The sequence below is a fragment of the Hypanus sabinus genome, chromosome 2 (assembly GCF_030144855.1).
Source record: "Hypanus sabinus isolate sHypSab1 chromosome 2, sHypSab1.hap1, whole genome shotgun sequence".
NCBI lineage: Eukaryota > Metazoa > Chordata > Chondrichthyes > Myliobatiformes > Dasyatidae > Hypanus > Hypanus sabinus.
This window is the reverse complement of record NC_082707.1, coordinates 16212461-16226714: the sequence shown is the minus strand read 5'-3', so window position 1 is coordinate 16226714 and position 14254 is coordinate 16212461. Positions and strand designations below refer to the sequence as shown.

Sequence of the window (14254 nt, the reverse complement as noted above, 5' to 3'; positions counted from 1 at the left end):
TCTGCCACTATACCTTTGGTGTCTCCATTTAAATGAATGGTACTTTGATAAGTGTGTCAAGTCAAGTTGTTTGTTTATTATTTACTGAGATACAGCATAGAATATGTCCTTCTGGCCCTTCGAGCCATGCCCCCCCCCCCAAGCAATCCCCTGATTAGCCCTAACCCAATCACAGGACAATTTTACAATTAACCTACCAACCAGTAAACATCGTTGGACCGTGGGAGGAAACCAGAGCACCCAGAGGAAATCCACGTGATCATGGGGAGAACATAGAAATTCCTGAAAGTCAGCGGCGGGAATTGAACCTGGGTTACTGGTATGTAAACGTTGTACTAACTACTACACGACTGTGCCACCCCAAATTTATTGCCATGGGCACAAGTGCTGTGAGACACAGGTAGAATGTAATTCACACTTGTAGCAGGATCCCAGGCACAAAGCGCACAAGTACGTAAATTATGTGTATGTTATCTGAGACAGTGAAGAGCAAATAATGCTTAGCAAAGCCAACCAGTGACTGGCCCTTGTCGGTGCAAAAGACCTTGAATGGTCTTTTTTGAGTAGTGGATATAACCCAGTTTATCACAGGCAAATCCCTTCGAACCATCGAGCACAACTATAATGAGCAAAGACACAGGAAAGCATCATCCATCACCAGACGCAGACAAGAGAAAATCAGTAGGTTCTGGAAATCCAAGCAACACTCACAAAATGCTGAAGGAACTCATCAGGCCAGGCAGCATCCTTGGAAAAGGGTACAGTCGATGTTTCGGGCTGAAACCCTTCGTCACGACAGCAGGTCCTGCTGAAAGGTCTTGGCCTGAAACGTCGATTGTACACTTTTCCACAGATCCTGCTGAGTTCCTCCAGCATTTTGTGTCCATCACCAGACCATGCTCTCTGCTCACGGCTGCCATTGAGGAGGAGGTATAGACGCCTCAGGACTCACACCACTAAGTTTAGGAACAGTTATTGCCATTCAATCATCAGGCTCCTAAGCCAGAGTAACTTCATTTACCTCAATACTGAACTGATTCCACATCCTATGGACCTACACTCAAGAACTCTTCAACTTAAGTTCTCAGTATTATTTATTATTATTATTATTATTATTATTATTATTATTATTATTATTATTATTATTATTATGTTTTTCCTTTCTGTATTTGCACAGCTTGTCTTCTTTTGCACATTGGCTGTTTGCCCATCTTAGTTGTGTGCAGATTTTGCCATTGATTCTAATGTATTTCTTTATACCTACCGTGAATGCCCACAAGAAAGTGAATCTCAGGGTAGCGTATGGTGACATAAATGTACCTTGATAATAAGCTTACTTTGAACTTTGAGGAGGAGGTCCATAATGTTCTGTTGCTGTGGTGGGTTGGTTCAAGAAGCTCATGGCTGTAAGCTGATGATTGTAACTGTGCCCACTCTGGTTGGCTCAGGGACTGACTACAATAAGTAAACAGCCCTTCGTCTGCGGAATTAGGTATCACTGTGGACTCAGTGGTGAGTCCAGGAGTGGACTGTAAGATCCAACCTCCAGTATTTCTGACCTCTATAGCATACAGCTGGAGAAAAGGCAGAGAGTGGGAATTGAGATAGAGGATGGCCCGATGTTATATTCAACGACAGAGTGGCCGGGAGGTTCACATAGTGAACTCCTTATCATGTACCTCCTCTTCCTAATAGAGTTGAAACTGAGTGAATATTCGTGGTTTTCTGCTACTGTAGCCCTTCAAGGTTCAACATGTGTGTTCAGAGATTCTCTTTTGCCCATCACTGTAGAGGCGTGTGCTTATTTGAGTTACTGTTGCCTCCTTGTTAGCACAAACCTGTCTGGCTATTTTCCGCTCACTTCTTCCATTAACGAGAGATTTTCACCCACAGAAATGCTGCTGACTGTTTTTGTTTCTAGCACCATTCTCTGCAAACTCCGGAGACTGTCATGTTTCTTCCCCATTCTGATGTTTTGTCTGAACAACAACTGAATGTCACCATGTCTACATGCTTCTATGCATTGACTTGCTTTTATGCAATGATTGGCTGATTAGATATTGCATAAACAAGCAGGTGTACACATATGTGTGCCTAATAAATTGGCCGCTGAATGTATGTGCTTTCTGCCTGCTTCTATTTTAGTCTTCCAGCACCTGCCATCCTTTGCTGTTGTGTCACAAATAAACTCTGATGACGTATATCTGAAGGGGTTGTGCAATACCTTTTCAAAAATGCATTCGAACTGCCCAGAGGTTTAGAGCGAATAAGCAGAAATCTGTATTGAGTTCTGTCTGCCGATTACACTACAGGTGAGGAAAAACCCCTCCACATTGTCTCCTTTACATTGCTGACACCCAGTGAAACTGCCTTTCACGAGAATGTCGAGAATACTGTCTTTTTACTCAATCCTATATACTGTAGTGTTTTGGTGAACAATAAAACTGCCTTCAAACTACTACTACACCGGGTCTGGAGTTCACCTATCCAATCAGCTTGAGAAATGGCAAAAAGCATCAAGTGAGGGCAGGATGCCTCCTCTTTTGCCATGATGAGGCCACTCTCAGAGTGGAGGAGCAACACTTCATAGTCCATCTAGGTAGCCTCCAACCTAGTGGAATGTACATCAATTTCTCCTTCCGGTAAAAAAATTCACTCCACTTTCCCTCTTCTTCAATCCCTCACTCTGGACTCCTATATCTTTTCCTGAGCTGTCTATCACTTGCCCTTGGAATCCCTTTTATTTCCCTTTCTCCAGTGGTCCACTCTCCTCTTCTAGCAGATTCCTTCATCACCAGCCCTTTACCTTTCCCACCCACCCAACTGCACCAATTAGCTTCTAGCTAGTCCTCCTTTCACGACTCCCCACGTTTTTTATTCTGGTGTCTTCCCCTTTCCTTTTCAGTCCTGAGGAAGGGTCTCGGCCCGAAACGTCAACTGTTTATTCATTTCCATAGAAGCTGTCTGACCTGCTGAGTTCCTCCAATATCTTGTGTGGATTGTTCTGGATTTGCAGCATCCACAGAATCCCTTGTGTTTACAATGAAAAAGTGAGTCACTTTCATAATTGGCAATCATTTAAAAAAAACAGCATGTGCTGAAAATGTGAGATATAAACAGAAAATGCCAGAAGCATTGAGCAGATCAGGAAGCACCTGCAGGGAGAGAAACAGAGTTAACATTTCAAAGCCAATGAAATGCGAGCCAATAGAATTCAAAGGTCAACTGAAGGGATAGAAGCAAGGCAAGAGAATGGGAAGCTATATAAACGTGAGCACTCCCAGAGAGAAACACCGACAAGTACGCACTGAGGATGTCACCTTGATATGATAGAAGGCAAGCTAATTGCCAAGCTCAGCAAACAATGCGATGTCAAGTGTTAATGTTTCCCATCAGAGGTTCTTCACCCTTCAGTCTGAAACATGTCCGCTTTTCTTTTGACAGATGCCACCTGACCTGTTCAGTATCAAAATCAAGTTTATTATCCTGGACATATGTTGTGAATGGTGTTTTGTTTTGCAGCAGGAGTACAGTGAAATAAATAAGATGTGCTATAACTTAAAAAAAAGTATTATATGAAATGATTTTATCAAAGTAAATAGTGCAAAGAGAGGAAATTAGTGTTTGTGGGTTCAAGGAACATTCAGAAGCCTGAGGTGGAGGGGAGGAACCTGTTCCTAGAATGTTGATTGCATGGCTTCGGGCTCCAGTGATGGTAGTAATGAGAAGAGGGCATGTGCTGGGTGGTGAAGTTCTTTCTTGCTGGATGACACTTTCTTGAAGGATCCCTTTTGGAAGATGTCCTTTGTAATGGGCAAGACTGTGCCTATGATGAAGTAGGCTGAGTCTAAAGTATAAAGTACAAAGTAAATTCATTATCAAAGTCTGTATTTGTCATCATCTGCTACCCTGAGATTCATTTTCTTGCTGGCATTCACAGTAAGACAAAGGAATACAATAGAATCCATGAAAAGCTACACACAAGGACTGACAGTCAATGTGCAAAAGAGAACAAACTCGGCAAGTACAAACAAACAGACAAATAATAAATAAATAATAAGAGCAGAAGACATAGGAGCAGGAATAGGCCATTTGGTCCATTGAGTCTGCTCCACCATTCCATCGTGCTGATTTATTATCCCTTCAACCCCATTCTTCTGCCTTCTCTTCGTAAACAACAAATTAAGAACCTGTCAAACCCTGCTTTAAATATACTCAAACATCACTTGGCATTCAAGCCATCTGTTGCAATGGATTCCACTGATTCAGCACCCTCTGGCCAAGGAAATTTCTCCTCATCTCTGATCTAAAGGGTTGTTTTTGTTTTCTGAATCTGTATGGTCTGGTCCTAGACTCCCCAGCTGGAGGAAATATCCTCTCCGCATCCACTTTTTCGAGGAATTTTAATATTCGATAGCTTTCATGAGATCCCTCCTTAGTCTTAAAAACTCCAGCAAGAACAAGCCCAGAAACATCAAATTCTTGTCATATGTTAAACCTTTCCAGGATCATTTCATGAATGTCCTCCAGGACCTCTCCAATGCCAGCACATCTGTTCTTAGATAAGACCATAAGATATAGTAGTAGAATCAGGCTATTTGGCCCATCGTGTCTGCTCTGCCATTTCGTCATGGCTGTTCCAATATTCCTTTCAGCCCCAATCTCCTGACTTCTCTCCATATCCCTTAATCCTTTGACCAATCAAGAATCTATCATACTCTGCTGAAATATACATAAAAATTGTCATACATGGCTGCCTGTGGCAAAGAATTCCACAAATTCACCACTCTCTGGTTAAAGAACTTCCGCTATTCTAAAAGGAAGTCCCTCTATTCTAAGGCTGTGTCCTTTGGTCATGAGAGAGTGGGAGAGAGAGAGAGAGAGAGAGAGAGAGAGAGAGAGAGAGAGAGAGAGAGAACGAGAGAGAGAGATTCCATTTTCTCCTGCAGTGCTTTCAACGGCAACACCAGCATAGCATCAGCTCATCCTCAGGGACTCAGAGCCTCTGAACCTCTAGGGCGTGCTCCTCTTCTCACCCAAGTCCTCACAATACTGAAAAAGGCCAGTCGGTGAGCCCCAGAAGAGGGAACCATCGCCGTAAAGAATTGAAGTTTGAGTGCAGCTGTAGGTCAGGGGCTTTGATGGAACACCATCCACCTTGAAAAAGAGAAAAGGAGACATAGATGTTAGAAATTAAGCTATTTCTGCAGATGAGCTCTGAGAAGCCACTCTCTAGCACCGTTGTAGCTTCCAAAGCTTTAAAGGGTGCAGTGACATTTACAATTTTTGAGTCCTCTGGAACTATTCCAGAAACTGGTGAATCTTGAAAAATCATCACTCATGCCTCCACAATTTCCTCAGTCACCTCTTTCAGTCACCTCTTTCAGAACCCCATCCATCTGGTCCAGACTTTCAGCTTCCCAAGCACCTTCTCCATTGCAATAGCAACTACACTCACCTCTACTCCTCTGACACGGAGAACCGAGAACTTGAGTTGAAGAGTCCTTGAAGGTGGTTGTGAAATCAGTTCAGAGTTAAGGTCGCTCACACTGGTTCAGTGTCAGAATGCTCTCCTCTGTACGTCTGCAAAAACGTGTCAAAGTTTTAGATGACATACTGAACCTATTCAAGCTTATAAGAAAGTCGAGGTGCTATTGTGTCTTCTTTGTAATGGCACTTAGGTGCTGGTCCCAGGGCAGACCTTCTGATATCAAGGAATTTAAAGTTACTAACTCTCAGTAAACTCTGGAAACCTCTGCAGATTCTTTCAAGCCTGTGAGTTCGGACCTCCATAGCAGATGGTGTGCAACCTGTCAGAATGCTCTCCAAGCACTTCTGTAGAAATATGCTAGAGTCTTTAGTGACATACCAAAATTTCTTTCAGACTTATGTCCTTCAAAACCTGTGGGAAATTCGGCTTTGCTTTTAACATTTATTATCTATCTCTGTAGCGGGCCAGCTGATTGAGAAGTTAGACACAACAGTGAATCCTTGTGAAAACTTTTACCAGTACGCCTGTGGCGGATGGCTGAAGAAGCACGTTATCCCTGATAGAAGCTCTCAATACAGTACCTTTGACATACTAAGGGATGACCTGGTCGTCGTTCTGAAAGGTCAGTGAGCTAATAATTACTGTAGTGGCTTTAAGCCAGCAAAAAACGTCCTTTCAACTCATTTTGTGAAGAATGCTTCTATTGTCTTGATTGTTATTGTTCCATCGAAGGCTTTGAACTTGACTTTATTGAAACAGGAATGAAGGGTTTTTCCTGTTCCAACTAAATCTATGTTTCTGAAAAATATTTCTCTTGATTAAAGAGCATAAAATTGTAACAAATAGGAGTAGAATTAGGCCATTTGTCCATCATGTTTGCTCTCATTCTGTCATGTCTGCTTTATCATCCCCATCTATCCCATTTTCCTGCCTTCTCTCTGTAACTTTCGGTGCCCTTACTAATCAAGACCATTATCAACCTCTGCTTTAAACATACACAATGACTTGGGCTCCACAGCTGTCTGTGTTATTAAATTCCACAGATTCGCCACTCTTTGGCTAAAGAAACTCCTCCTTATCTCTGGTCTAAAGGACGGCCTTCTAATCTGATGCTGTGCTCCCTGGTCTGGGGCTCTCCCACTGTAGAAAACATCCTCTCGACCTCCAGTCAATCTAGGCCTTTCAATATTTGATAGGTTTCAATGAGATACCTCTTCATTTTTTATACTCCAGTGAGTACTGGCCCTGAGCTGTCAAACTTTCTTTGTATTTTAACTCTTTCATTCCCGTGATCCTTCCCATGAACATCTTCTGGACCATTTTGCAATTCTTGGCTAGTTCCTCTAAGGAGATTACATTAGCATCTGCAGTATGTTCTCTGTCCAATGTAAATTATGTTTTGTTAGACACTATCCATGTGCATTGGATTCCATACCATGTGAGATAAACTTTGTTAGATGGAATGCATTCTCTATGATGAACTTTGAACCAGTTGTGAGTTGCCCCTAACTTTATAATTTTATCTTTGGAAAGCATGTGATGTTAGTCTATACTGGAATTTCCTGAGGCTAGGTTCAAAGAATGCTATCGTAGAGCAGTTGGAGTTCCTTTTTTTAATTAAATCTAATTTTCTTCTTTTTATTTTGAGGTAGAGCACCGTAACAGGCCCGTCCAGCCCAATGAGCCCGCACCAGCCAATTACACTCATGTGGCAAATTAACCTACTGACTCCCATGTCTTTGGAATGTGGGAGGAAACCAGAGCACCCAGAGGAAACCCATGCAGTCATGCCAACAATGTACAGATTGTACCCAGGTCATCAGCACCGTAATAGAGTTATGCTAACTGCTATGCTATGGTGCAACCCATTTTAACTGTGAGTCCCCTAATATCCCCTGTCAGATGAGATGAGACTTGTCATGAGCAGTGAAGCCATACAAGCAATAACAACCCAATAACCAATGATCTCTCACCCCACAGGACATGCATAGCTAGGGCTCCTAAGCGTTTTGCACAGTTTTGTAATAATTTTAGGTAGGTATTGCACTGTACTGCTGCCACAAAAAAATCATGACTTACATGAGTGATGATAAACCTGATTCCGATATGGGTCTCTGTTGTGGACTGAGAGTGGGAAGGGGGCAGGGAGAAGGGAATCCGGGAGAGAGAAGCACTAGAGAGATATTCTGCAATGATCAGTAAACTAATTGTTTAGAATCAAGTGACCTTGCCTCGTGTCTCAGGGCTGGGTGTGTCTATATCTGCACTAATGCGCCCCCCCCCCCCCAACCCACCAACCCAGCCAGAGAACTCCTTCTCTGCCACCTGTTCCACACACCTCCCTCGCCATTTTCAACATCCTTTGCTCCCGTCAGATTTATAAACTTGATCTCCACTCCACGTCACTCCGTGTTGACAAATACAGTACTGTGCAAAGATCTTGGGGGGGTGGGGGGTGTGTTTGTGTGTGTGTGTGTGTGTGTGTATGTGTTTACACAATACTGTAGGTTTCAAGTCAGTCTTTGTCTCACAGATCTGCAGGAAAAGCCTGAAGGGTTCAGTGTCTTTGCTCAGCTTCTAACATTCCCATCTTGAGTCCACTCTCAAGGAAACAAAGCATCTGGTCACATCACGGTGGTACAGCAGATAGAGCCACGGGCCTGCCACTCCAAAGACCTGAGTTAAATTCCAACCTGTGGTGCTCTTAGTGTGCAGTCTGCTCATTTTCCCCAATAATCACATCAAATTCCTCCAGGCGCACAAATTTTCTCCAACATCCCAAGGGCATGCGGGTTGGTGGATTAACTGGTTGCTAGAAATTGTTCCTAATGTGTAACTGAGTCATTGAATCTTGGCAGAGTTGATGGAATTGATGGAAATGTGGACAGAGTTATTCAATTGCTCTCCACCAGCATAGCACTGGGGCACCAGTATTCAGAGTTCAGTCCTGACGCTGTCTATAAGAACATCCTTCCCATCACCACTTAAGATCCCTCTGGTTTCCTCCCACATTCCAAAAAATGTAAGTTAGTTGGTTAATTGGTCATTGTAAATCATCCTGTGGTTAGGCTAGGGTTAAATAAGTGGATTGCTGAGCAGTGTGGCTCGTAGGGCTGGAAGGGTTTGTTCAAATGCTGTTTCTATAAATAAATATATAAACAAAATAAATAATCTTGGCAGCATCACGGCAAACCTCTTCTAAACCCACTCCAAAGCCACAACCTTCTTCCATTTGGAATAGCATTCATTCCTGGTTACCCCATTACATGAAAAATGAGGCTTTGGAGAGGGTGCTGAAGAGAGTCACCAGAATACTGCCTGGATTAGAGGGCATGGGTTGTTTTCTTGGAGCATCAGTGGCTGAGGGGAGACCTGGCAGATGTTTGTTAGATGTTGAGGGGCATAGGCAAAGTAGACAGCTGGTAGCTTTTTCCCCAGAGTTGAAATTTCTAATATTAGAGGGCCTGTGTTTAAGGTGAGAGGGGGTAAGTTCAAAGGCTATGTTGCCGGGTAAGTTGATTTTTTAACGCAGAGCATGGTTGATGCTTGAAATGTGTTGCCAGGCATAGTGGTAGGGGGAAATGTGACAGTGGTGCTTGAGGATCTTAGATAGGCACATGTTGTGCAGGGAATGGAGGAGTATAGACATTGTGCAGGCAGAAGGGATTAGTTTTGTTAGGCCTTTAATTACTAGATTAATTAGTTTGGAACAAATTCATGGGCTGTAGGGCCTGTTCCTGTACTGTACTGTTCCACACTCAGTGGCCACTTTATTAGGTACACCTGTAGACCTGATTGTTAGAACAAATATCTAATCAACCAATCATGTGGCAGCAAATGAATTGCATAAAAGCATGCTGACATGGTCAAGAGGTTCACTTGTTGTTCAGACCAAACATCAGAATGGAGACAAAATGTGACCTAAGTGACTTTGACTGTGGAATGCTGGTTGGTGTTAGATGGGAAGGCTGAAGCATCTCCGATCCTGGAATATTCACAGACAACAGTTTCAAGAGTTTATAGAGAAGGGTGAATAAAACCAAAACAAATCCAGTGAGGAGCAGTTCTGTGGACAAAAATGACTTATTAATGAGAGAGTTTAGAGGAGAATGGCCGACTGGTTTGAGCTGACATTACAACAGTAGTGTACAGAAAAACATCTCTGAATGCACAACATATGTCGAACCATGAAGTGGAAGGGCTACAGCAAGAGAATGCCACAAACAAACACTTAGTGGCCATTCTACTAGTTACAAGAGGTACATAATAAAGATGCCTCTGAGTGTATGTTCTTGTATAAAGGGACACGTATAGTATGAACACATTTGCTGGTGTTTAGAATGGGGGGGGGAGAAACTCCATGAAACATACTGAATATTGAAAGGCTTAGATAGTGGATGAGGAGAAGATGCTTCTTTTAGTTGGGGTGTCTTGGACCAGAGAGCACAGCCTCAGAATGGAATGAGGTCTATGTAGGAGGAATTTCTTTAGCCAGGGTGTGGTGTATCTGTGGAATTAATTGCCACAAACTGTGCTTAATGATCACTTTCAGGACCTGTTTCCACTCTGTTTGACTCGGTATGATCGTGTTGCCCCAGAGAAAGTTATTTCTGTTATTGGAGAGCGAGCTTTATAAGACTAAAATAGATTAATGGCATCAGGGACAAGTCCAGTGTAAATATGTTTACTCTGAGAATGAACGTTTAGAGGGCAAAGCAGTGAGGTAGTGTTACAGCTCTCAAACCCTGGTTAGACCACACGGAGTATTGTGATCATTTCTGGTTGCATCATCATGGGAAGGATCTGGAGGCTTGAGAGAGGGTTCACAGGAAGTTGACCTGGGTGCTGCCTAGATTAGTCAGCATATCTTACGAGGATAGGTTGATGGAGCTCCTTGGAGTGAAGGAGAATAAGAGCAGCTTGATAGAGGCATGCAAGACAATATGAAGCAGAGATTCAGTCGAGACTTTTTCCCGTGGGGAAATAGATAATACAAAGAGGCATACTTATAAGGTGATTGGGGTAAAGTGTAGGGGGCTGTCAGAGGTGAGTTCTGTACACAGTGAGTGGTGGGTGTGTGGTACCCTGATGGGTGGTGGGAGAGGCAGAAGCATTAGGAATATTTAAGAATCTTTTAAGTAAGTACATGGTTGATTGAAAAACGTACGGCTATGTGGGAGGGAAGGTTAGATTGATCTTAGAGTAGGTTAAGAGGTCTGCACAACATCGTGGGCCGAAGGGCCTGTACTGTGTGGTAATGTTCTATGTTAATAATACAGGTCATTCACAAATTATGACTGGGTTCCACTCCTGTGAATTGTTCATATCTAGGACAGTTTACAAGTCAGAAATTCCCCCAGGAATACAGTTCCCTGGCAGAAGATGCCTACAGCCTGCAAATCCACCTGTGCTCCTATGGTCATCCAGTATATATGAATGGGTGGACTCTCACAGTGAGGTGAAATAGGGTGGGAGGAGATTGGGAAAGACCAGCGTCACTGAATATGTGGTCTGAAAGGGAGAATTGATTGAGTCGATATGATTGGATGATCTGATGTGATTTGTTTTGTTACCATAGTTTTCCATCTATTGACTCTGCAGTCAATAAGGCCATTAGGTAAGGGAATGAGATTGTAATCATAATGCATGATTGTGCAAGAAAGAAAAAAAATGCACATAAAATAAATGGGCCTCATAAACACAGGTCATATTCCAATCTTTTGGAAGCTGTTGTTTGCTTTCAGCAAAGTAAAATGCATTTTTTGCCAGATTACTCTGCACATGAGATAAGGTCAAATTCATGAACTGATGGGCTTCCCTCAGGTTAAAGGACCTCTCATTCACAGTGATATTCTTGTCCAGTTCTGGGAGGAGAAGGCACGAGGGGTGAAGAGGGCAGGCTGCAGGAGGTTGAGGGCTCGGCTCGAGCCAACTGTCTGCCCTGCTTCTGAAATGAATTGAATTGACCCGACTTTATTGCTTTACATCGTTCATATGCATGAGGAGTGAAACGCTTTATGTTATGTCTCCGGCTAAATGTGCAACATGCAATTTATAGTAATATATAATAAATAGTATGTACAACAGAACAGTCAATACAACAGAGAAATACAGTTGCGTCAGCATGAATTAATTAGTCTGATGGCCTAGTGGAAGGAGCTATCCTGGAGCCTGATTTTCCTGGCTATTATGCTGAGGTACTGTTTCCCAGATGGTAGCAGCTGGAACAGTTTGTGGTTGGGGTGACTCGGGTCCTCTATGATACTTCGGGCCCTTTTTACACACCTGACTTTATAAGTATCCTGAATAATGAAAAGTTCACATCTACAGCTGTGCTGGGCTGTCCGCACTACGCTGTGTAAAGTCCTGCGATTGAGGGAAGTACAGTTCCCACACCAGGCAGTGATGCAGCCAGTCAGGATGCCTGTGCCCAGAATGATGTCTCTGGAGAGAGGGAGTATGCAGTCAGTACAGGCACGGTGATGGAGTTTCAAGAATGGTGCAACCCCGCAAGGGAATTGAGTGTTTTGTAGATGATGGTAATCATATTTTAATTTGAATTTGTGAATAGTCTTGCAAGTCCCTGATCATTGTGAACATTTTGTGAGTGAATAAACTTTTGTAGTTTTGTAAAAAAAGAGGTCAGAAAAGAAGTACACCACTTGTTCAAAGTTGCCAAACAATGGTGGTTTTCCATTGTGTCCGTTCACTCTTCAGACCAGTGGTACGAACAAGCTCACAAACTGGAGTCTTCCTTGGTTGCAATGGATGATCTTCTGTGCCTTGTCATGCCCTTCATTTTCCACGGGTTGCTGCAGAACTGCCTTCCTGGCTATTTGATCTCACAGTAGATCTCATATGCACAGCTGACTTCACATACAAGGTCCCAGTCTCACCTGGAGTATGAAGCCACTGGATACCGAAGTGGCTTCGCCCACCTGTCAAAGCGGTGCACTGGGTTGTGACTACTGTCTCAGCTGAGTGTCCACTGGGGACCAAAGGTGAGTGAGCTGCCCTGGAATGGACGCAACAAGCCCTTTCACCAGAGTCACTAACTGTCCCTCGATACCCCATGCACCCCAACGATACTGCATCTGCTTAAACTCAGGGACGTTTGACACAAGGGGATTATGATCAACAGAAGTAACCAAGGAAGTTTGAGTGGCCATCTGTCTCCCCACCCACACACACACACACCCAAACACACACACACCCACACACACACACACACACACACACACGTGCTGAAGCAGCATTTACAGAGCAAAAAAGGACACTGAAGTCAAATCAAATACAGTGTATTGTCACATACAATTAGGTAGAGGTACAATGAAGACCTTGCAACAGCCTTACAGAAACACAGGTGCAGACAGCACACAGAGAATAAATGATGTGTGCATATTATATATAAGTTACACAAGGCAGTGACATTGAAAGGGGAAGAGAGACTGTGCAAAATAAGAGAGACAAGCTTGCAATATTACAAGAGATGGTCCATTGTGCATAGCACAGGCATTGTGGGCTGAAGGGCCTGTTCCTAGCTGTACTGTTCTATGGTAGAATTAAAAAAAGGACAAGTGCAGGATTTAATGTAAATGAGTGCTTGTTCAGGAGCCTCAGAATCTGATTTCTTGCTGATTGACTCTATATATGGTGTGATCTCGGAGAAAATTCTTCTTGTTATTGGAGAGTTACACATTGTACTGTTCTAGACTCACTGGCAACTTAATTAGTTACACCTGTACACCTGTTCGTTAATGAAAAATTGTAATCAGCCAATCGTGTGGCAGCAACTCAGTGCATAAAAACATGCAGGCATGGTGAAGAGGTTCGATTGTTGTTCAGACCAAACATCAGAATGGGGAAAGGAATGTGATTTTAGGTGACTTTGACTGGAATGATTGTTGATTTCAGACGGGGGGGGGGGGGCAGGGTGAGTATCACAGAAAATGCTGGTCTCCTGAGATCTTCATGCACTGCTCCCTCTTGAGAATGGTGCGAGAAACAAGAAGTTCTGTATGTGAAAATGCCTTGTTAATGAGAGAGGTCAGAGGAGAATGGACGGACTGGTTCAAGCTGCCAGGAAGGTGACAGTAACTCAAATAACCACATTTTACAACTGTGGTGTGCAGGAGAACATCTCTGAATGCAGAACATGTCAAACATTGAAGTGCATGGGCTACGTCAGCAGACCATGAGCATGTACTGAGTTTATGAGATACAGGAGGTACCTAATAAAGTGGCCATTGAGTGTATCTTTTGTCTTATGAAATAAGGCACAGCTCATTCATGCCAACCATGATGCATATCTACACTAATCCCATTTGCCTACATCGGGTCTGTATCTCTCCACTCCTTTCATGGATTTTCAGAGATGTTGAGCGCTGCAGCTCAAAAGTAGGCCCTTTGGCCCATCTGGTGTGTATCATACCGATATTCTGCTTAATCCTATTGACCATCACCAGGACCATAGCACTCCATAACCCCCCCCCCCCCATCCATGCACCTATCCAAATTTCTCTTAAATGTTGAAATCAGCACCCTTAGCAGATCGTTCCACACTATGAATGAAGAAGCCCCCCCCCTCAGGTTACCCTTAAACGTTTCACCTTTCATCCTTGACTCGTGATCTCTACTTCGAGGCTCACCCAACCTCAGTGCAAAAAGCCTTCTTGCATTGACCCTCTGTCCAGGTGTTTTCCCTGTACAGTTTGCTGAAAGGTCTCATTTGGCACAGTGAAGCACAATGAATTGAAATTAATT

The 14254-nt window shown here is 43.3% G+C and overlaps 1 protein-coding gene across 7 annotated transcripts in view; it reads left to right on the top strand.

The window, feature by feature from the left end:
* The window catches only part of LOC132406531 (neprilysin-like), a 304263-nt gene that overhangs the window by 53582 nt on the left and 236427 nt on the right, over nucleotides 1-14254 (top strand). For all 7 annotated transcript variants that reach the window (XM_059992355.1, XM_059992373.1, XM_059992364.1 and 4 more), the window contains one exon: nucleotides 5952-6113. In XM_059992355.1, the coding sequence (XP_059848338.1) occupies nucleotides 5952-6113 (162 nt within the window). The remainder of the gene's footprint in view (nucleotides 1-5951; nucleotides 6114-14254) is intronic.